Source organism: Tetrao urogallus, assembly GCF_951394365.1.
Source record: "Tetrao urogallus genome assembly, chromosome: 7".
Taxonomy (NCBI): Eukaryota; Metazoa; Chordata; class Aves; order Galliformes; family Phasianidae; genus Tetrao; species Tetrao urogallus.
This window is the reverse complement of record NC_136820.1, coordinates 11,386,149-11,409,515: the sequence shown is the minus strand read 5'-3', so window position 1 is coordinate 11,409,515 and position 23,367 is coordinate 11,386,149. Positions and strand designations below refer to the sequence as shown.

At 42.4% G+C, this 23,367-nt stretch overlaps 1 protein-coding gene across 1 annotated transcript in view; it reads left to right on the top strand.

The window, feature by feature from the left end:
* ANO10 (anoctamin 10) overlaps positions 1-16,503 on the top strand; it is a gene marked incomplete at both ends in the record, with an annotated part of 121,987 nt that extends 105,484 nt beyond the window's left edge. Inside the window, one exon of the mRNA XM_079538369.1 lies at positions 16,468-16,503. Within this exon, the coding sequence (XP_079394495.1) occupies positions 16,468-16,503 (36 nt within the window). The remainder of the gene's footprint in view (positions 1-16,467) is intronic.
* Positions 16,504-23,367: the final 6,864 nt, after the last annotated feature.

Genomic DNA, 23,367 nt, shown 5'->3' with positions numbered 1-23,367 from the left:
TTGTCAACTCAAGCAGCACGGTGATGTGTGATGTTTGCTTGTCCAGCTGCTCATTACACTGTGGGTGCCCAGGTGCTTGGAACGCTTGAGCTTGACTTTTTTTTTTTATGTTTTGGTTATTGGAGGTAATTATACTCAGTATAAACCTGTCACTAGGGAGACTAACTGGATAGCAAGGCATCACAATTTGCAAAGAGCTGCTGGCCTGCACTTAGCCACATACCCTCAGGAAATTCTACTGTAGCCCTGATATGGGAAAAATAACCTTGTTGTTCACCACTGTTACCAACTCTTTCGTTTAAGAGACATCCAAAATCCAAAGCTGTTTGTGGCAGTCCTGTGTAAGCTGTTCAGCTGACAGACTCAAATCTAATTCCTAATTGAGTATGAATGTGTGGGAGGGTGCTGCTTTGAGTCTGTGACAGTGTGAATGATCATGTGGACAGGCACTGAAGGGAGAAAGCTAAGCTACCCATTAATAATTGCAGTTGTCAGAAGTGTTTTGTTAATATGCATATTTACCGTCTACCTTCTTGAAAGTCTATTCCTGTCTAGCATGAGGCAACAGGGCATATGTAAACTCTGAGTGTGCTGGATGAGCAAAGAAGTATTTAGACTCTGCATCTTGTTATTCACACGCAGCCTCAGCGTGAAACTGCTGGTTGTCTGGTAAGAGCCCTCCCTAGAAGGGGAGATTTGTTGTGTTTGCAAAATGTTATGAAAACGTAAGAACAAACCTGAGGGGAGAGCAAGTATTTAGAGAATGGAGCAGGATGATACGTTACAAAGCGCTTGGAATGGACCTGCAAGATGCATTCATTACATTTCCTCTTTAAATCTGATTTACTTCTGGAGAGGACTGGGGAAAATTCCACTCTGTACAGAACAGCACGTAGTTCAGCCTGCCAGCAAATCTGCTGTAGCCCATCTCAGTGAACAGCAGCTGAATTATGGAACAATCGAAGTGTGAAGTGATGAAACAAAGAAAAATGAGTAAAAGAAGGTTAGAGAAGCATTAGCATGAGGGTTTTTCTGTGTGTAAGCAGAAGAGGGAGTACATTAGTTGGAGTAAATGAGGCCTGCTGGTTGTTTATGAATGATTTTTTTTTTTTTTAAACCTGAATGTCTGTGACAGCATATGAATGTTGCCTATCCTCTCATTCTCCTGTGGTGCATCATGTCCACAGTATTTCTGCTGCATTTGAAGTCTAACATGGAAAAGTAGCAAGGCTCAAAATTTGAGTGATGCGAGAGGCTTTGTGTTCAAAGCAAGATAGTTGGGGTCAGGGGGCATGTCAGAGCTTAACTAGCACGTAACTTCCTGCTTGGGTAGTGTGGGGAATGTCTTAGATTCCTGTTGTCCAGTGTGTAGTTAATTCATTATATGCTGTTTTGTAAAAACAGCAAGAAGTTTATTTTTCCAATGTGCAATTGGCCTTTCTGATTATTTGTGCAGAAGAAAGGCTGTTCTATTTTGAACAGACTATAAAGCACTGAAATGTAGTCTGACGTGATGTAGAAAGCAGACATTGCTGGAGTTCTCCTATCCTTCTTTACCTGAAATATGCCTCAAACTGAAGTGTTTGACACTTTATTTTTGTCAAATCAGTGTAAGGTTCTGCCAGGAATGTTCTGAAATCATGAGGTGTTTTGCAGTTTCCTACAGCCTGGCATACATAGGCATCATTGCATATAGTATCAGACTTGGTTTTGCCGTGTTATGAAAGCAATATTATGTTGTTGTTAAACAAAATACCAAAGTTTTTGGCATGAAGAGAAAATTTGCAAGAAAAACTAATTCATTTTTGTACATAGAAAACATTATACCATTAGACAAATAGCTTCATGCTCAAACAAAAGAGTAAGTTTTTCTGCCTGTAACTCTCAGCGCTGGCTCTCTCCGATATGCGATTACATGAATTGCAGGTAATGTGGCACGCAGTGATAGCTGGCTGATATGCAGAGAAGAACACTTTCAGAGCAGGGCTTTTGGGGAGATAATGTCTGCTTGTTTCTGAGAAGCAGTCTGTTAGGAAGTTTCAGGAGCACTGTTGGTCTTTGCATACCAAAGCGTGCCTTTCTAGATGCCAGCTCCTATAAAGCAGCTTAGAGAAGCCAGGAGGAAGATAACTGCATTTAGGTCTCTGGTCAGATACTTTTGTAAACTACATTGTATTTTAAAGGTTTAGTAAAATAAATGGGAATTAAATGGAAAAGCAGGCCTGGAAATGAATAGGTTATCAGTTCAGGTACTAGGTAGTATTCTTTTTTTCCTTTTTCTATTTAGTTTCCTATTGACAGCAAGCAAAACTTTAGGAATCATTTCAAAGCATTGTGCTCTTCTGTAGTTCGCTATGCTGTTCAGCCAGTAATAGGTGTATTGTGAACTGCTCAAGGCTGTATCTCCTGCAAAATGGATTGCAGAGGAAAAAAGAGACTTGCTTTCCTAACAAGCATTTGGAAAATATGAAGTTTAGTTGCTGTTTCTTGGTGGGGTTTTTTTCCCTTTTTTTTCCCCTTGAGATTTCTATGATATTTTCTTGTGATTGCTTTAGTTCTTGAACCTTTGCTAGAGATGCATACCGCATCCATGATGTTTTGTTCTGCTTGTCTTGTTTGAAGGAGATTGAAAGACTGTGGAAGCCCAGAGATGGGGTTTTTGCAGCATTGTCTTAAGGTTATGGATTTTATCAAAAGCTAGAGTACTCCCAGGTATATGTAATCTAAAGGAGAGATAAACTTGCCAAATAAACTTTTTGTAGCTCCTGGTCCTTCCTGCTTCCTTCTGAGGGATGCTGTCAAGTTTATCAGTCTGTCTCTTGAAAAGGCTCAGTCCCCCTAGCTCACATTTGATAACTAGCAGTGAGGTGAGATCCTAATGGAATGCAAGACAGATGGCTTTGGATTGATGGAAGTGCTGTTGAGCAAACCTAGAACTGAGCTAATCTGCCAAGTTGAGAAACTGAAAGTGAGTAAATGAGGCTCTTATGCAGTAAGAGGACACCTTTCTGCAAGGGAACTTGCCCAGAGTTTCCCTTGCTTGTTTATAACTCAGTGATGTTGAAATCATCAGGCCAAACTATTAATTAGTTCATCCAGTTACTTTCTGGGAGTGATCGTTCCTGTTGTTTCCAAGAGAAGCTTAAGAAATAGTAGAGAACATAGGCAAAAGTTTAGAATAATTGTAAACTGAAGCAGTTTCCTACTTTCTGTATTAAGTAGTATTGGGCTCATCTTGTTAATCAGGTGAATTTGCATATCTGGTTCCAACACAAGGTTATTTTAATGGTGCTGTGAAGGTACCAGTTTGTCACATTGAGATCTCGTATGAGATCATTCATACCAATCTTAAATTCTGTGCTGGATTTTCTTCCCCATTTTTTCACTGATAAGCACAAATCAAGAAAAGATTTTCATCCATTTGGAAACGAAGGGCAGCAACATCTTTTTAGTGGAAACCCTGCCAATTCCCTAAGAGAATCCAATATTATTTGTGCTTTCTGCCACAAAAAAAGATCAAATGTACAGTCAGGAAGCAGGTTCAGCAAATGGCAGTTTCAATAATATGTTTCTTCGAAAAGTTGATAAAATTGCATCAGGTGGAGTGCCTGGGGTGCTTCTGAAAGAGGCTTTGGCCTCTTCAGTTACACAAACAGTCAGAACCACTGCTAAAATATATCCTTTAAAGTTGAACCAGGAGGAGGATGGGCAGTTAGTGGCAAATGGCAAATACAGAGGAAGGTTGTATGATAGCAGCATCCCCACTTCCCTTTGCTGTTGACTCAGAGACTTGCAAAGGAGGCTTGTTGCTGTGATGAGTGGTAGCACTAGTCTGTACCTGGGGCAGGACGAAGCCTGGGCTGCTGTTGCTCACTGTGCCCAAGGTGACTAATGCTTTCTTGAGAACTAAAAGAGCATGAGGAGAAAGGGACAGAAAAACTGGAAAATGCAGATTTCTGTTTCTTGTATGCCTTTACCTACTGTCTTGCTGCTGGAGAAAGACAAGAAACAGTCACCACACATAAGTCTGGCAATTCTTTACTGCCATCAACTCATTTCTGAGGTTGGCCTGTTTCAGCTTTCAGTAGCTGTTCTGTCACAACACAGGAAATACCAATCTGGAGTTTCTCTGACTGATTTGCCAAAGTCAGAACTCCAGAACATAGGGAGGTGGGTACGGCACTTCCCTTCCCATTTGTACTGGCTTACGTGGTGCTGCTGCTTCTCCTTTGATTTCAATCCCATTGTTCCGCCCATATTTCAGCATAGTCTTTGAGCCAATCTTGCTTCATCTAAAGCTTTTTCCTGTTATTCATACATTCTCCATTTTTACAGAAGCAGGGAGCAAATGGAGTGCTGTGTCTATACCAGACTCTCTTACAGCTTGCTGGTAGGAAACTTGTGTGGAATACTTGAGATATGTACTACTGAAACACTGTCTTTCAGTATAAAATATGCTTGTGCAGCTGTGCATTTCAAACAGGACAGGAAGCCCTGAGATGAGATCAGGAGTAAATTGTCATTTGTGACTGTCCTTAAAAACTGTTCACATCACCTCACAGGTTGGCTGTCCTGACCAAGGCTACATCTGCTGAGAGACACTTTGGGTCATTTTTTATTTATCATGCCACTGCCCAATTCCTTTTCATGTTAAGTCTTTAATTGTATTTTTTTTAATTTTTTTTACTGGATGCTTCCCTTTTAATTTAACAGTAATGAGTGATAACTCCAAATGAGCCTCACCCTTCAGCTCAGCTGCCTGCATTCAGTTTTGCTGTGGAAGGGGATGCTGCAGAAAGTTGTACAGAAATTCAGAGTTCTCCTTAACGACATCTTCAATGTCAATAACACAATTCAAGCAGTAAACATCAGCACAACTACAGTCTGGGTTCAAATGGTATGGAAATGGTGGGGGGAAAAAAATTTCGGGTTGTATAGTTGCATGAAACATTATAATGTATAATGCATGATACATTATATATATAATATATATATTATATATATACATATAATATATATGTATTATATACATTATACACTCTCTCATTACAGTGAGAGCTGTGAGACAATTTGAGGAGGATTTGCATAATAATCATAGAATGGTTTGAGTTGGAAGGGACCTTTAAGATCACCTAGTTCCAACCCCCTGCTATAGGCAGGGACACCTCCCTCTAGGCCAGGCTGCTCAAAGCCCCATCCAGCCTGGTCTTGAGTGCTTCCAGGGAGGGGGCATCCTCAGCCCTCCTGGGCAACCTGTTCCAATGTCTCACCACCCTTAAAACCCTTTAAAATTCTTTACCCAGTAAAGAATTAATTCCTAATATCTAGAAAGTAGTTTTCTGTAATTTTTGTTCAGTCTGAAGAAAGACAGTTAGTGGGTTTGTTTCCAAATCTCCTTGAGTTTCAAAACACTATGAAGTAAGAGGCCACTCATATTTCTCTGGGATAAGCTTAATTTTATAACTTCCTATTCTCCATCTGATGTTAAATTGGTGTTTGTTTTTCTTTATTTTCCTACTGAACAGGGAGTGCATGAGAGTGATCCGTTTAATATCTGATGATAATTTCCCTTTTCCTGTCAGTTTCTCTTTCATTAGCCTAATTGTACGTAGTTTTTAAAATTCCTGGAAGTCCTTTTGTAATAGTTTGTGTCTAGAGCAAAATTAAAACAAAATTATTTGAAGATTAATGCTTAGCAACATGGAGTAACATTTTTAATATTTGTGTTTCACGTTAGTGCTTCATGCTATTTTTTTTTAATATTTTGTCTGCTAAATAACCCTCTGCTGGTCTGAAGTGAGAGTTTTTCATAAGCTTTTGGGGGTAGCATTGGCCTGTTTACAGATTTCACAAGTTCCAAATGAAGAAGGCCTCGGGGGAATTCTCAAGCTAAAAACAAACAAGCAGAACAGAAAAGCATACAGCAAAGAAAAGCCAAGAGCCTCCCATTAGTACTGGTGATTATGCCTCTTCCCACACAGACGTTTTAGTGAGATTGTTCATTCCTTTGGAGCTAGCATTGTTGAAGACACCTTTATGTTTTCCTCTGTGTGTGCATACGCTTTTCCTTCTTTTAATACCTGCAGGCAGTACACAGCTAAACAGAGAAAGAGATCTGTGTGTATGGTTGCTATTGAATGCCTTTTGTAGGTGTGTTCTCGTGATGGCGTTTTGCAAACTGCAGCCTGTAAATTCCATTTCCTTCTACTCTTTGATATATTTCTTTACACCATTAATAATACCGTTATTTCCTATTAGTAATGAAACTTGTGTGCTCTCTTTTTACTGTGTGAGAGGTGTTTGCTTTCGATTATTGAAGAAATCCTTAGCTACAGTTGTGAATTACTACTTTTTTAGGAAGGCATGTAACTGGCTGCCATGATTTTTGCAGTTCTGTCAATCCTGTAACAGTGTATGGAATCCTTACTGTTTGTCTTAGCTTTGTTTCTAGTCAGCCAAATAGGAAACATGAGCGTGTGAGTACTGACATACCATCAAGCTCAAAGTGCAGAAAATGGATTTCTCCAGCTTGTTAATATTTTGTAATTATTTGCCCTGCCCCAGCTTGCTTGCTTTGATTTGCCCTGAAGGATCTGTGGAAATGTGTGTTCACCTCCCAGCTTACACCAGCACATAAATTCACAGTGAATTAAATAAGTGACTCAGTGGATAATATTAACTCACTTCACTGATGCAAAATCATATGATGCCTCAAATGTTAATTTGGAGTCCTTTGACAGCACTTGCTGGAGTGTTTTTAAAATCTGATCTGTTTGATAGCTGTAGCAACCTGTTTTATATGGGTCTTGCTATAAAATGTATAGGACAGAGTACATTTTCTGACAAGTGGTGATGTTGTACGGTGTTTCTATAGCAATAGGACACAGTGTTTTAATGCATTACAGCTAATGTGTTGAAGACACATTATTTTAGATATTTGTGGTGGTATGCTATCGAATATATTTATTGTTGTGACAGGTTGGAATTGAGAAACAGGCGTGTGATGGTACCCTGGGTTACCAGTACCATCAAAGCACTTTGCAGTGTGTAAGAAATGTTTAAAAGCAAAGCCTTGAGGTCAGGTAGAGTTAAATTAGTGTGGCTACAGGACATGAATCGCAATGGCCGAACTCGGCGCATGCTGAAGCTGGCACTGTTTGCTCTGGTTTCCATTGAGGCAAAGAGAAGGCTGCTCTAGAACAGGGGCTGGACTCAAATAGCTGCTGTCTGTCCAACACGTGTGTTTCTTGGCTTTGCTTTGTTGCGTGCTTCATGCAGCCCCATAAAACAGCTGAGAAGGGCTGTGCTGTTGGAGAACCGTTTCTCCTCTCCTGCCCTTGAGAAGCAGAGCAGGACAGGGCAGGAGGAGGCCTGTGCTCGTCCCTGTGGAGCAGTGCCAGGCTGCAGCATGCTGCCAGCAGGCCTTCTCCTGCCTGCCCTGGGTGTGGGTGAGCAAGGAGCTATTTCTCCAATTAAAGAAATGACAGGTAAAAGTCTGAGGTAGGGGTGCAGCTAGGACCCCCTTTTGTATCTCTTTATTGCCAAATAATTTCATAAATCTTTGTAAAGAAATTGCCAATAGAAAAGCACAAAATGTTGTTACGGCCTCTAAGAGCGGTACAAATAGATCTGAATAAGGAGCTGATAGAGTATGTAGGGCAGTGCAGCCCTACACGTTGGTTCACCAGTGTAACTAAGGGCAACTTGGTTGTTCTAGTGAAATAAAACAAGCTTTTTCAACAAAACACTGCATTGCTCCTGAGCAAAAGCGGTAGCTAACCATAGTGAAAAGGATTTCTTCCCAGTGACTCCCTGGAAGAAGAGAGTTTCATTCACTCACAACTCAGGAAGCACAAAAAAGTGAAGTTCTGACTTCAGTGAAGTAAATGAGAGCTTTTGGTAGGTTACTTAAAATTAATACAGGCTTAGCAAAGTAGTTTTTAAAATTGCCATTATACCTATAATTTAAGACTGTGCCAGCTGTTGTAACTTTCATCATCTTGGGGAATGCAGAGTTACAAACTACCAAATCGATGTTCTACTTTATTTTCAAACTGTCTGCAGGCTGTTTCAAACCATATTCTGTCTCTTGTACGTACTTGCCAGACAGTCTTCTGTAGTTTTCTGACACTAATGGCTTATAAGGAATTTTGTGTCGTAAATGAGAATGGGAAGGTTGGCAATCTGCACGTGCCCATTGTGCATGTGGCTATATCTGCGTGCGGGCTGTTTCTCTAGGCCAGGCCCTATGCAGGTCCCTAGGACAGAGTGAAGAGCAGGGCATGTGTATTTATGTATAATTATGATGATTATAATGTCATGCTCTATTGTTTTTTTCCCATCCTCTGCCTGTGCTCAGCCCGAGAACTTCCTGAGCCAAGTCAGCCGTAAATCCCCATGACCAATTGAGTAATGCACTTTATCCAACTAGGTATGTGGCTTTAGTTGGTCAGACAGGTATTGACTTAAATGTATTTTTAAACACAAGTCAGTGGCTATAACTGATCAATCCTTGTGCTTTGCCCAGTCTTCAATTAGTGGAAAACAAGTTGCATTTTTTCCTCATGCGAAGCCTTTCCTAGGAATGGCTGTTTGGCGGATGGTGCATTTACCTCATTACAGGTATCTTTGATGCAAAAATGAATTCTGCCAGCTGTGCTGTCTGTTCTGACACTACCAGCAAAGGAACCTTTGTTACATTTTAAAATCGGTAGACGTGATTTCAGAATAATAATAAATCTGTCATAACTAGCGGTTGGTTACCAGGTCTGTTATTTTTAGTAGACTGTAAATGGATGAAAAGCAAGAATATAAGGAATATGAAATGTGAAATGAAGAGGGAAAGCTTACTTTGAGGAAAAATAGTGTGGTACTGGGAGTGGTGTCAGCAGGGCAGGAGAGCCTCTGCAGAAGAGAAAAACAATTGATGTGAGCTGGCAGGGACTTCCTCCTTCTGATCTTGGTTTCTTAGCCCACTAAACTCTTAAGTAGAACTGAAATTAGTCTTTCACCAAATAACTTAAATATTGAGTAGTTTCTCCTTCTGTAGTGCAGTGAAATATTTTGTAAATATTGTGATAACAATTACTTCACAATTAAACTCATTTTTTCATGCTGATGTGGCAGATGTGGCTGGGCAGCCTGATCTGGTGGTTGGTGACCCTGCACGTGGCAGGGGGATTGAAAGTAGATGATCATTGTGGTCCTTCTCAACCCAGGCCATCCTATGATATGATATTCTGTGATACGAACTGGGAAGTGAGTTCTTTCTTTAAAAAGAACACCTTAAAAAAAAAAAAAAAAAAAAAAAAAAAGCACTTGCTTTTGCTATATATCTGCCCAGCACTTAGTGTGAAAATTGTTTCTAACCACATGGTTTATGCTTTAGGAGTATTTTAATATTTTCTATTTATACTGCTGAGTTGTTTATTTCTTTGTTATCATCTGACACGGGTCTTGGTTGAAGTTTGCTGCCTGCTGCAAGGCAGATGGGAGCTCTGTATTTCTGGCATTTTGTATTCAGTTGCACAGTACAGCACAGCCATGTGCCCTCCATCTTATCTGCTTTTTATTTCAAATTCATGGCATCTGTAGGAATTTCCCAAAAAAGTTCCTGAAGTTGGATTGGGGTCCAACTAGATTACCTAATTAGTCCTCTGTGTAGAGGATTAACCTTTGCTGCTGTTGTTACTCTTTTTTGGACACTGTTAGGACTCAGCACTGCTACAGGCACGTACAGATTTGGAAATAAACTTGGGCCCAAGTCATCCTTGGGACAAACGGTGCTCAGGATAGGACAGGCATGCTGTGTAAGCTGCTGCTGGGGAGGGCACCAGGCTTGTGTGGCTAGGCTTTGTGTGCCCAATTGAAGTGCCAGATGTTATGTCAGAAAGCTGTGGTGTTACCAAGTGCTTTTTGTCTTTTTTCCTTAGTGAGGGGCATAACAGAGTTTGAAAGAACTTTGAGGGTTTTCATGCAGCCTGTTTCCTGCTGGAACACGGATTGCAAGTCATGTTGGTGTTTTCTGTACTCTTTTTGCAATGTTAAATAGTTTAACTTTGTATCTCACTTCTGGTACAACAGAATTTGTTACAGGCCGATGGAAAAACTTGTGTGGGTTTTGGTGTGTGTAGCACTGGGATAGATACTCTATGCGGGGTTCTCTCGGTCAAACCCTCTGTGAGTCAGGAGCAGCCTGTGCCTGCAGCCCAGGTTCCCCCAGGCTTTGTGTCCAGAGGCCTGCTCACACAATCGTAGAATGGCTTGGGTTGGAAGAGACCTCAGGGGTCATCATGTTTCAAACTCCTGCTATAGGCAGGGTTGACAATCAGTATATCAGGTACCCCATCAGGTTGCCCAGGGCCCCATCCAATCTGGCCTTAAACACCTCCAGGGATGGGGCACTCGAAACTTCTTCTCCTGTATCAGAACCCCACCATTCCCTCTGATCATCTTCTTGTCCCTCTTTTGGGCCCTCTGCATAAGCTTGAGATCTTTCTGTGCTGGGGGCCCTGGACCTGGTTGCAGTACTCCGGCTGGGGCCTTACAAGGGCAAAGTAGAGAGGGACAATTTCCTTCTTCACGCTGCTGGCTGCCCCTCTTCTGATGCAGCCCAGGATACTGTTAGTCTTACAAGCTGCAAGCATATGCTGCTGGCCCACATTAAGTTTTTTATCTACCAGGACCCCTAAGTCCTTCTCAGTAGAGCTACTCAAGTAGTTCTTCTCCCAGTCTGTATACAAATCTGGCATTACCCTGACCCAAGTGCAAAACTTTATGTTTTGCCTTGTTGAGCCTCAGTAGAGCTTGCTATTCATATCAAGGTCCCTGTCGATGATATCCCTTCCTTCTCCTGCATCAAATGCCCCACTCAGCTTGATGTTATCAGCAAATTTGCTGAGGCTGCACTTGATCCCATCATCTGTGCCCCTGATATAGATGTTGAAGAGTACTGGTCCCAAGACAGACCCCTGGGAGACTCCAGTAATCACCAGCCTCCACCCAGATGTAGGACTATTGATGACAACTCTCTGGCTGCGGCCTACCAACCAATTCCTTATTCACCTTTCAAATCTATATCTCTCCAATTTAGAAATAAGGAGATGGTGTGGGGGGCCATGTCAAAGAAGTCCAGGTAGATGACATCTATTGCCTTGCCTTCGTCTGCTGATGCCGTCACACCATCAAGAAAGCCACAAGATTAGTCAGGCAACCTTCCCTTGGTAAAGCCATGCTGGCTGTCTCAGATCACCCACTCATCCCTCATGTGCCTTAACATCTCTTCTAGGAGGATTTGCTCCATGATCTTCCAGGCACAGAGGTGAGGCTCACCAGCCTTTGCTTCCTTGGGTCCTCCTTCCTCCCTTTCTTATAAAGGGGAGTGATGTTTTCCTTTTTTCAGTCACTGGGAACTGACAGCCATGACTTTTGAGATATGATGGAGAGTGGCTTGGCAACCACATCAGCCAGCTCCCTTAGCACCTGGGATGCATGTCATCTGGTCCTATAGACTTGTACACATTCAGTCTTAAATGAGGCTGTCTCAGATTTGTCTGCCCTTACAGTGTGGAGGAATTTGCTTCCTCAGTTCCCACCTGGAGGTTCAGGAAATGTGAGAAATACAGACACTGCTCTCCAGTCTCCGCAGTCTGTCCTTCTGAACTGAGACATGGTTGAGGCTGTGTCACTTTGGATGCTTCTGCGTAATTGCTTTCTGAGCTGGTCAAACACATCTGACTCCAAAATCTGTTGACTGACTGCTTATTGGATGAGGGGGAATTGCACAACCTGAAGAGAAGAGCTCTTCCTCTGGTGTTCTGTCACACTGTGAAAAGATTCAGAGCACACGTTCTCCTTAGGCACTTAGATATCTCATTTAGCATTATATATTTATCTCTCATTTTGCAATCATATATTCAGAAACAGTAAAAGAAATTATTTTTAAAATGTATAAATTAATACAATTTAAAATGTGCTGAGGGTCAGAAGAATAAATAAGTCATACTTTTGAAGCTGTGTTAGATAGTGTTGTAGTAGTATTTTCTTCTATTAGTACCTCCACATTTTTGCACTACTGAATTAAAATAAGATTCAGCAAAGGGTGACTAATACAGTGAGAATACTATAATGAGTATTAATTAATGCTCTGCAATTTAAATTGAAGACAGTATGAAGTAGATCAGGAAAAAAGTCTTGAAAATATCTACAAATGGCATTGCTTTGTCTTCTATGTCTTTTAGCACTATTAATCACACACAGTACTCCAAGGCATGTATTATGTGATTCTCCAAGTTTTCCCTGACTCTGCACTTACTAATTTTGCAAACTTCTTGTTTCATTAATGCTAGCTTTTTATACTGAGTATTCTGTCATGAATTAGGCGTATGTAAAAGGGAAGAGAACTGTTTTTTGCACTTCTCTACTGCTGTTTGTTGTAGATTCCTACTCAAGGTTTCTAGGGTGCAGACATACTCCTGTGTCACCAGTGCTGCAGGAATAAGTATAAAAACTTTTCAGCCTGGAAGGATCTTCAGGAATTCTACAAGCAGGGTCAGTACTGAGTTTAGACCATGGTATTTCATTTTAGAAAAGAAAAGAATAAACCTTGTATGGGTTAGTAACCTTTCAGTCCTCAGAGAGGTGAGTTGTTCTCATTGCTTTCAGTGTCCTTCTCATGAGAGCTGTGCAGCTCAGCACTTTTTTCTTTGTCTGTTATCTTCTATTTAAAATTCTTCCACTTCCTTATCGAAAATCTGCACTAAAAAGTGTTTATTGCTACTGTAAACAAGCCTCAGTTATCATCTCCTCTTGTGGCGGTTGTATCTTAGGTCACTGGAAAAATGGGTCCATTCCCTGCAGTCAAATGCTGCTTGCCACAACCCAGAGGGAAGATTGGTGCCTCTAGGCAAACAGTGCAACCTTCTGCCATAATGCTCAGCAGGAACAAATTTCCATTGAATACATTCTCACTCTTCTGCACAAAGTAAAATACTAGTTGTGGAAAAGTCTGACTGAGTTTTGAAGTAGGTGTTAATTTCCCTTGTCTGTAGTTGGCTGGTACTTACTCATGTTGGTAACGTTTTTACAGTTGTCATAAACAGCTTGAGGCCTAAGAAACTGTCTTTGAAAACTGCACACCACTAGGAAAGAGTAATTATAATATGTGTTCATCCTGCTCTCTTATAATTGCTTGGAGAAAATGAGAAAGATGGCACGTAGCACTGCGCTTTCTTTAAGCGGTGAGTTAGGGGTGAGCCATTCAGCATGGCCAGTACAGGAAAACCAGAAGTTAAAGCTGCTGATTAGAAACATCTGCCTTTGTCTTCTTACATTTAGCTGTATGCCTGTTTGTGTCTGCTCATATATACAAACATGTATGTTGAGTGCACATTTGGAAAAGCACCAAGCTGCTGAGTCATTAAATTCTGCTTTCATTTATTTTAATTTGTAAATTAAAAAAAAATATATAGCTTTCCTCAGGCTGTGGTTAAATCGTGTTTGTGTTACCACACACAGCAGTAAAAGGAGTAGTTAGGGGGTGGCTCACCAGCACCAAGCACAACTCCAGCGTGAGGTGGGGAGCGGTGCACTGCCTGCAGGCTGTGTTCATGCTGCTCACAATGAGGGGGTTCTCACTGCCTTGCAGGAGCAGGCCTGACGTCCAGTGAGGCTGGAACCGAGCACCAGCCCTGCAGCTGGGCTGATTTTGCTTCAGTAGAAATCTATGGTGTCAGTGTGTGCTTCTGTTAGCTTGTGTTGGCAGCTCTATCTTTAACTTGTGTGCAGCAGTGGTGTTCACAGCTCTGACCTTAAGGTGATCAGAGGGCTGGAGCACCTCTCCTATGAGGAAAGGTTGAGGGAACTGGGCTTGTTCAGCTTGGAGAAGAGAGGGCTCCAGGGAGACCTCATTGTGGCCTTCCAGTACTTGAAGGGAGTGTATAAACAGAAGGGAAAACGGCTGTTTATGAGGGTGGATAGTGATAGCACAGGGGAGAATGGTTTTAAACTGAGGCAAGGGTGATTTAGGTTAAATATTAGGAGGAAATTTTTCACACAGAGGTGGTGAGGCACTGGAACAGGTTACCCAAGGAGGCTGTGGATGCCCCATCCCTGCAGGCATTCAAGGCCAGGCTGGATGTGGCTCTGGGCAGCCTGGGCTGCTGGTTGGCGACCTGCACACAGCAGGGGGTTGAAAGTAGGTGATCACTGTGGTCCTTTTCAACCCAGGCCGTTGTGGGATTCTGTGATTCTCTGACCTGCACAACTGGACCACCACAGACCTTCTAGTTGCAGAGGGATCTGTCGCTGATCAACAACAATCTGTACTCAGTGTATTAAAATTTATTTGGTGTTTCTGGTTATAAACACACAAGGATAGTAGCCTGCTTTCCAGGTTTGGTACACAACTGTTTTGGTGGTGAGAAGGTATCTGTGATGCTTTACTGAAGTATTTTCAGGAAATGTAGTGTTGAAAAGTAGTGAAGCCCAAGTAAATGGTGAAGCCTGTTTGTGAAGCTGCATTGAGGAGTCTTGGTATTTCTACTAAAAGTACTGCTTAATTATATTATGCATGCTTTCAAACGTGAAATTAAAATAGAAGTAGCAAAATACTGCATTACAGCAGAGAAGTTTCTAGAGCAATTCCTACCAGTAGAAATCTAGAATAAGCTAGGCTCTGGAATCTACAACAAATTGATATTGGTTGTAGACCCTCTGTGACAAACTCAATGGCTACAGATGCTCGTGCACAGAGTGCTGCTGAAGGCTGAACATGAGCCTATGGGGCCAGGGGTCCCATAGCTGTTGTGGGGGATCCTCAGCTGGTGGTAAACCAAGAGCTGTTTGCAGGGCCGGCTCTGCTGAGCGGCACAGCTCCAGGCAGCACTTCTGGGCTTCTACTACTGCCTCGTTTGCCTTTGCTGTGATGTACCAAGCAGGTTTAAAAAGCAGGCGTTAGGAGTTCTTAACTCCTCTTGTCCTAGGTGTTTAAATGTCTTTTTGATGGAAGATTCATAAAAAATCCTGTTGGGACCATCGGGGGGGAAAGGTGACCTTGCCAATTAAAATATGCTCCCTTTCCTGGATGGTGTCCTAGAAAAATATTTTCCCAGTTAAAAAAAAAAAAAAAGTTTCCTCTCAGAGTAAAAGAAGAGAAAATTAAAAAATTGTTCATCCCTAACTTGGCAAGGAGTTGTGGTGCAGAGCCGTGCCACCCCGCATTGCTCACCAAGGTCTCTCTGAGGGGAGCCCACTGCTGCCAGGGATTGCAAAAGAGGTTTTGGTGTCATGGGAATGATTGAAGTCAAAATGAAATATTCAGCTTTTGGGGTTCTCACTTTGCTCTGATTCATTTCCTGAAATATGGGAGTGATTGCGTTTGGACTGTTTGTGTCCAGGCTGCGTGTGGCATGGCAGTAAGCAGAGCTATTTTCAGTTTTTCTTCTCACTGAACAATCTGATAAATGTTTGTTCCTTAGACAGCTTTAAAATACACCAGCAGAGGGTTCCTGGCTGAGCATTCTAGCTGCAAGCTGGGAGGGCCTTCAGAAGTCAATGGCAATCATTGCACTTCTGACTATTTTTGGCCAGATTTGTTATCTAGTCCTCAGAAATAGTTGTATGCTTGGTTGTTGCTTTTCCCCAGACTGTGTTGAGCAATGGAGAAATCAGGGAGGAGAAGCATCCTTGCCCTGTTCCACATTCTGCGCATCATAGAGTGGTTGGGGTTGGAAGGGACCCTTTAGGATCGGTCCCTCATTTAATTCCAACAATGCTCAGCATTTGAGAAAATGTAATTGGTGAATTGGGTTTGAATTTGATAGGTCATTAATTGAGTTAGGTTATGTTCTGTGTCTCCCTCATGTCTTTACATTAGGGATTGAAGTCACTTTAATTAAGATGCTGTAGTTTTACACAGACATTTATTCAAATAAGGGAATCAGGATGCAGAAGAGGAATCTCTATTCCTGCATTCCACTCCATTTTGCTTTCTCTATGCTGTTGCCATGGAGAAGCATATAAATATTTGTATCGCAGATTAATATACTTCTTTCATAGGTGGCTTGGAAATGCAGATTAAAAATGGCAACAAAAGTAACTGCAGGTGGGTTTTACTGTGAGGTGTCATCTTTTGGAATGTTTTTGATACAATTAGGGTTGACTCTATTTACCGGGCCGAGTCTCTGAAATCAAATACAGGAATAAGAGGAGGAACTCGATCTAACAGTGAACTAACACCTTTATCTCTCCAAAGAATGTATTTTAGAACTATGCACAGCACATGAGCAGCAGACATGTTCTTGTACTGGTAATAACAAATATTTGCTATATTAATGAATAATTAATATATTTTAAGTTCCTTTTGTGTTTGAGATTATCCCATGCAATGAGCATGTTTCTGACACGAAGTTTGGTTTAATTCATCACACTACCACTGAGTTTATGTGCTTTTTTTCTCTTCTCCCACAGCAAATGAAACTCGCTGCTGAATCACTGAAGGAGTAAACATGAAGGAACAAAGATGACTACAGCAGTCACACATGGACGTGGGCACTCCTTGAGCCTTTGTTTATGATGCTGCGGAGCTCTGAGTGCACACCATGCTATTCTGTGTGTCTGCACGTGGCACCTGCTTCTATGATACCTGGTAAATACTCACTACTTGAGGCAGTGAAAAAGAGATCATTTCTCCTACTCCTTTTTTTTTTCCCCCTACATACACCAGTTTGTGGAGCTGACACTACACAAAGCAGTCCAGCATGCACAAGGTCTGGTTTCAAGGCTTCCAGACCCACCGCACTTCAACTGATGGAAAACAGAACTTGGGATAAGCATCCCCAAGACACCCGGAGACTTCAGCTGTAGCCTTGTAAAAGAAAACAGAAAGAAAAAGGTGGAGCAGCACTTCATTCAGTGCGCTGCCTCTGAGCCTATGGCCTGCTTTGTCCCTTTATGATGATAGTTAACTAGTCCTCTCTTTTATTCAACCACTGCTGATTAGCTACTTTTTGCACATAGCAAATTAATTTACGTTATGTAATGAAATATGATTGTTCCTGACATAACCTGAGAAATATCTAAACATAAACATAAGGTGTGCATGACACGTTCCTCTGTGCTGGTTACCCAAATAAGTGTGAGTTAAAGTCTTCCCCAAAGTTGGGTAAAAGCATTGAGTAGGAAACAGTACTGAGCAGTAACTTATGAAGATTAAGCAGCAGATATTTATGTATTTTTTTGTTTACTTTTGCTTTTGGCATCACTTCCTTGGGCCTTGAACCACAGCGTTGTAAACATGATACATCAGTACCCAGGTGCCCAGTGAACACTTCATCCCCCCCACCCCCCTGCATTTCACAAAACGGTCATTTTCATAACATTTAATTGCTTTCTGGCAGTTACAGGACCAAAATCCCCCCTAACCATTGGGTAATCTCCATTCTCCAGCTGTGACCTGAATTTGCAGTAGGTGTACCTTACCTATGCATGATGCTCCTGGGGCTGCGTGTAGAAAAGCTACCATTGCAGATTTCAGTGTTTTTCTCCTGCTGCCTGGTCGGCATGGTTAGCGAGGAACCTGGGGGATGGTTCCTCTTGAGATGTAAGAGCTGCTATGACTGGAGCCTGTTGTCTTCTGCTTGGTATTGCTTTCAGAGCATGAAGTGGGCAGGTTTGTGATGGCAGCTGCATGGGTTGTCTTTGAAAATGCCCCAGGATTGGCTGGAAAAGGAATCAGGTTGCATCTCAGCTGTAGTCACATGAAAGAAATAAGTAATGGCTTACCCAAAGCTGACTTTGTACTTGTCTTCACAGTTACTGCATTCTTCCAGTTTTCTGTAGCCTAATAGGAAAATACGTAGTAAGGTTTGGGTACCTGGTGATGTGAGCAACCTCGGCAGCCATCCTTGCCTTGAGCAAATCCATTCACTTCTGCTCAGTATTGTTATGTAGGACTGGGGGTAATAATGTTTCTTGGGTGGCCTACAGCCAGGTGGTGTGGAAGCACTACAACCTCCATAGCGTGTGAGTGAAGAGTATGGCAGTCATTTACACAAATGTAGAGAGTAGTTTGCCCTGGAGAACTCACTGTGCAGCAGCTGCGATGCTAAAATCATGATAGAGCATTTCTGGTCCATGCAGAACTATTACCTGGATGGTGCTGTGTTGTATTTTGTCACTGAACTGCTCCTGAAACATGAGAAAGAATAAATAAGGTATTTACTGGTGACTGCCTTTTGCAAGCTGTGTAACGTGTGTCTGTTCCCAGTCTGAGCAGCTGCGTGCCCAAGGCCTGTGGGAGTGGAAGCACTCATGTCTCAATCTGAAGGGAGAAATCAAGGATGGGTTTGGTTTGGAGGAGAATCCTGGTTGGGGTGAAGAACACATGGGAGTGAATAGTCTGGTCCTATCTAGAGAGCTTGAATTTTATATTGCTGCTTAGCAGCAGCAGCACAGAAAGCTGTTTTTACAGAGAAGTGCAATACAAATTAATGGTGATGGAAAAAATTCTCTCCTCAGGTATGGTTTCAGTTGCAGGTCACAGCATGTGGCCCAGGCAGGCTGCTGACTCAGGACCTCTCACTGGCATTGCTGGCCTGCAGCCCCTCCTGCAAACATAAGGACAGTAGAAGAGGAAAAGTTCCTATTTCAGCAGGCAAGCAATTCTGGGTGGTTTAACCTACTCTGATCTGGGGATACTAGGTCTTACCTCGCACTGAGGAGTTAAAACATCAGTGCACTACTTCCCTGTTCAAGTAAGTGAAGCCAGCAGGCACCCTTCCTTCTACTCCCTGAGCCCTCTTTCCTTGGAGTGGCTTTCCCCTTTTTTGTCCAGGAGGTGGAAACTGCAGAGCCTGGTGACTCACTGTCAGCCTTGAAGACTGATGGCCTCCTACCTTACAGAGAATGGATCTCTGCACCCTGTGGCTTGATTTAAAATGTGGTGAGGATGGCATCTGTCATTGCAGATGTGATGCAGGTGATCCCTGGCTCAGTGTAAGAGAGCTCATCAGCCCTTTGGGCTTGCAGGCCTGCAGCTGAGCTACACTCCTCCCAGGCCTCAGGCACTGAGGGAGCTGAGTGTATGTGGCAGCTGGTGCCTACGGAGAAAAACAGCTCTGTCCCTCCTTACCTCCTCCAGTCCAGTATTTCTCAAGAGGGAGTAGGAGCAGGAAGATGTTACACAAGAGAAATCAGCTGCTGGGGAGACCTGACATGGCATGTCTAAGAGACAAGTGAAGCCCTTAAAAAAGCCCCAAGTATTTTTTCACAGGACAATTCTACTGCCTGGGAAAGTCAATGGATTTTTTTTTTTTTTTCCCCTTCTGGTATAGTAGAATTCAATCAGTCACTATTTCAGTGTTCTCAACTCTTAGAAACTGGTATCTTTTGCAGTACCATGCAAATAGGCCAAGGTAAGTTAACCTTTAACAACTGCAGTTTCAGCCTCAAAAGCATAGTCCCAGCCTGTGCATCAGAGCAAGGCAGACTCAAGCAGCCACAAAAACATTGCTCCTAAGGAAGGTGTCCTGGCCTTCCCTCACAACAACGTTCTTCCATGACTTTGATGAGTAACTTGGCTTTAGCCCAACCAGACAAACAAATGAGTCATGCTCAAGCTGGCCCAAGTATGGTTATGTTAAGATGTTACTACTCAAAGACCTTGTACCGCAAGCAATAATCTAGCATCAGTGACAGACAGCTCTGCTCTGATTTACTCGTATCAACTGTACCATTGGAAAGGTTGTCATGGTGCCTCAGCTGTCTTCTGTCAGTCACCTGAGGACATTCCAGTCTGCCAGCCAAGTTTGGTATAACTGGCTGGCACATTCCTTTATTTGCTCTTGATGAAAGACGTCTGCAAATACAAGTTAATAAGTCACGATTGTTTGCCTTCTCTTAAAAACAGGAGGGGAGAGAGAGATGGGTTGCATTTTCCTCTGCTGCTACCTCCACATTTTGCATTGACCAGACTTCAGATGTTCCCCAGCAGTGGTCGCAGCCACCAAAGCTTATGGGTACATCCTCACACAGATAGCTCATCATAAAGCAGTGGTACACTAATTGCATACAATTATGTAGCTTGCTTTAAAAGTAATGCCTCCTATTTATTTCCATGGAAACTACAGCAGATACAAAGAGCACAATGATGGAATTTGATAGAGCACATTCTCAGCCACAACTTTTTTAAAGGCACCAGTGATGAACATAACTTTTGGAGCAGACAGAACAGGGCCTGCTGAATGCCATCCATCCCTAATAATGTGGTATGGTCACACAGCATTGAGCATCTCTGGTTATGATTTTGTTACATCACAGTTAACTCACCAAGCCCTCACTTACCCTGACCTGGAAATCAGTACGTGGGGATTCTTCCAGCTGAGCACAGAGGGTTCTGGAGCCCTGGCAGCACCAGTCATCCTGCCATACTGTTAGAGATGGAGCCTGGCACGCTGGGATGCCCAGCCTCTCTCTCCTCTCATGGGGTATTGCTTACACAGTTCTTTCCTGAGTCACCAGAGAGGAATCTGTTAGTGGTTACATGCACAGACAGATACAGACAGCAATCAGGCACTTGCAGGCAAAACTGGCAGAGCAGTTTGGAAGCACAAGCCAGCTGTGCTGCTTAGTGGCTCAGCTACTCCTCCCCTCAACCTGAAATGCTTTTCACAGTACCTTGAAAACAAAGCAAAAGAAGTGTTGATCGACTCCCTACGTGGTAAGGCACAGTGGTTTTTAAGTGATGACACTGACAGACTGTGTCTGTATTTCAGCTTAGGCATTGCAGTTCTGTACTGACATTCTTCATTTCAGACCAAGTGTTCAACAGCAGATGTTTACCAGCACATGGCAGCCCAAACACTGCAACATGGGACTCCGTTGTATGCAGTACACTGAAGGAGTTGCAGTAAATAAGCAGCATTAGCTCCTGGCTGCCCGCTACCTGTGACTGCCTACACTCAGACAGTGCTGCACCTTACGGTGTGGTTTGTCTCTTCCATGGATGGTGGGGGAAAACAACAGCTTTGTCTTGAGCTTACCTCCTTTCTCTGCACAAAACCAGCAAGCCCTGATACTCGCTTTTTGGTTCTTTTTCACTCTTACTGTTCTGTATTGCAGAGAAGAACAGTTCTGGGTTAAGGCTGGATTAAAGGCACGTACAATGCCCTGCTGAAACTTCTGCTCACATACTTTTTTACAAGCAGATCAGTTAACGGGCTGCCTACAGACATGGCAAACTGATACGCAATCAATCATTTTACCTAACAAGACAAACCTGAGACAAGTGAAGCATCTTATTTCTAACAGCTCCCAGCAAGGTGGACACAATGTCACTCCCAACTGTCATGGATGTGTGCATGGCTAAGGCTGGTCTCTGATGAACACACAACAAATATTTTATCTGAGACTTTGAAACCCTCTGTGTTCTGTACTGCACAGCTTCTGGATGCAGAGAGAAGAGCACCAGCCAGCTGCCCTAGGTTGGCCAAGAAAATGAGTAGGACAGGATCATCACAGATGGTCTCTAGGTGCTGTAAAGTTCACCAAACACTCAACTCCTTAGGTCATGTTGAAGTTCTGCCTAGGAAACAAACAGCTACCTTCCCCTTTGGCATCTGCTCAAGTAGCTTTCTGCTTAATTATGACACTCTATAAGCCCAAGCAAGCAATTTATAACTGCAAGAGAAGAGAAGTGGGTTAACAAAAAACCCTGCAAATAAACGTACAGCCACGCACAAAGGTGTGTGCCAGCTTCCCTTCCTGCTATCTTCTGCTTTTTTATATTACTACATGAGACCCTGAGGGGGTGATGCTGCAGTGACTGTCCAGTGTCTGCTGCCAGAATTCATTCCCAGCACACATTGCTCTGAAAGTCTGAAAGTCAAGCCTGTGCAGGGAGATCAGCAGGGTGTGCGCTGCCCTTACACACTGAGCACTGGGAGTAACAAACTGCACTGACATGCACAGCATAGGTTATGCATCAGTCAAGATAGTACTTTTATTAACTGGATTTTCCATGTCTGTCACACATCATGAAGTTTTATACAATGAAAAAGCCAAACACTGCTGGAAGCAATAAGATCAGCTGCTATTTCTGTACCCTCTTAACACACGCTCACACACACACACACGCAAATTCTTTCTTGGTGAGAAATTTTTATATTTGTTTGTTAATTCTGCTTATTTATACTGCTACTTTTAAAATCCTGTGTCAAGATTGTCACATCTTAAATACAGATGAAGTTGCTAGAGGTACATTATTTTATATATAATATATACACACATACAGAAAAATACAAGACTAATTGTTTTTGCACAATATTTAATTTATACACTACTGTAACTATATGCAACTTTCAAAGACACGTTAAGGGGTACAAGGAACTGTTTACTCGCTCTAAGTAATAGTTTGGTCCAATAGTATCTTAATGTAGTGGTTCTTCTCGCCCTTCCTTCTACGTGACGACATAATACAACGTACACCACATGCACAGTCATTCACCTATCAACAGATGGATAAGGGACGCCACTCAGACTAACAGCTGTACGCCCAGAGGTCAACCAACCACACACAACTAGTAAGGCTATAATACAACTATGCAGCATAACTGATCAACACTGCTGTTCTAAAGTGAGCACCATATATACATTTGTATATAAAAACATGGGAAACAAAATACACCTGGGGTTAGTTAAAAGGTGCCATTCCAAGGCTGTACATAATATCAGGAAAGAGTATTTACAATGCTTGGAAAAAAGCTGCAACAAATAAGTTTATTGCCAATGCCCTTTATAAACTTTTTCCTCCTACTTCGATGTTACGCTCACTGTCCGTGAACCACACATCTTATTTCTGGCCCTTTAGAAGATCCCTGCTCAAAAAACGTCAGCAAATATGTTCTATGGCTTCACCCACACATCTCTTCTTGCAGTTTTTCATTTATAAATACCACACTGACTAAACTGCAACTCTCCTAAAACTTACTTAAAAGTAAAATGCTTGTCATCACATCCTTGTTTAGGAAGCAGAATGTGAAATCCCTGGCGGGAAACCCCGCGCAATTCAGGTTCTCTTAGTAAAGTCTTTTACTAACTGAGAAGAGCTGTCATCAACTGTAGAAATTACAACCAAGTGTAACGCAGTTCTTTGGTGCTCTACTCACTCTACAGCAGACATGAAATACATTGTATTGGCCATTCTGCAACGTGACAAGATGCTCAACAGTGTAAACTCCTCTCAGACATCCAACGTCTGGCCAGGGCGCTGCTACATAACACCACCGGTTTGATTAGCATTGCTCAGAAGACCCAGTGCACAGCATGAAAAAATAAAACATTCTCGCCCTTCCCCAAACCAGGAATCCGCAA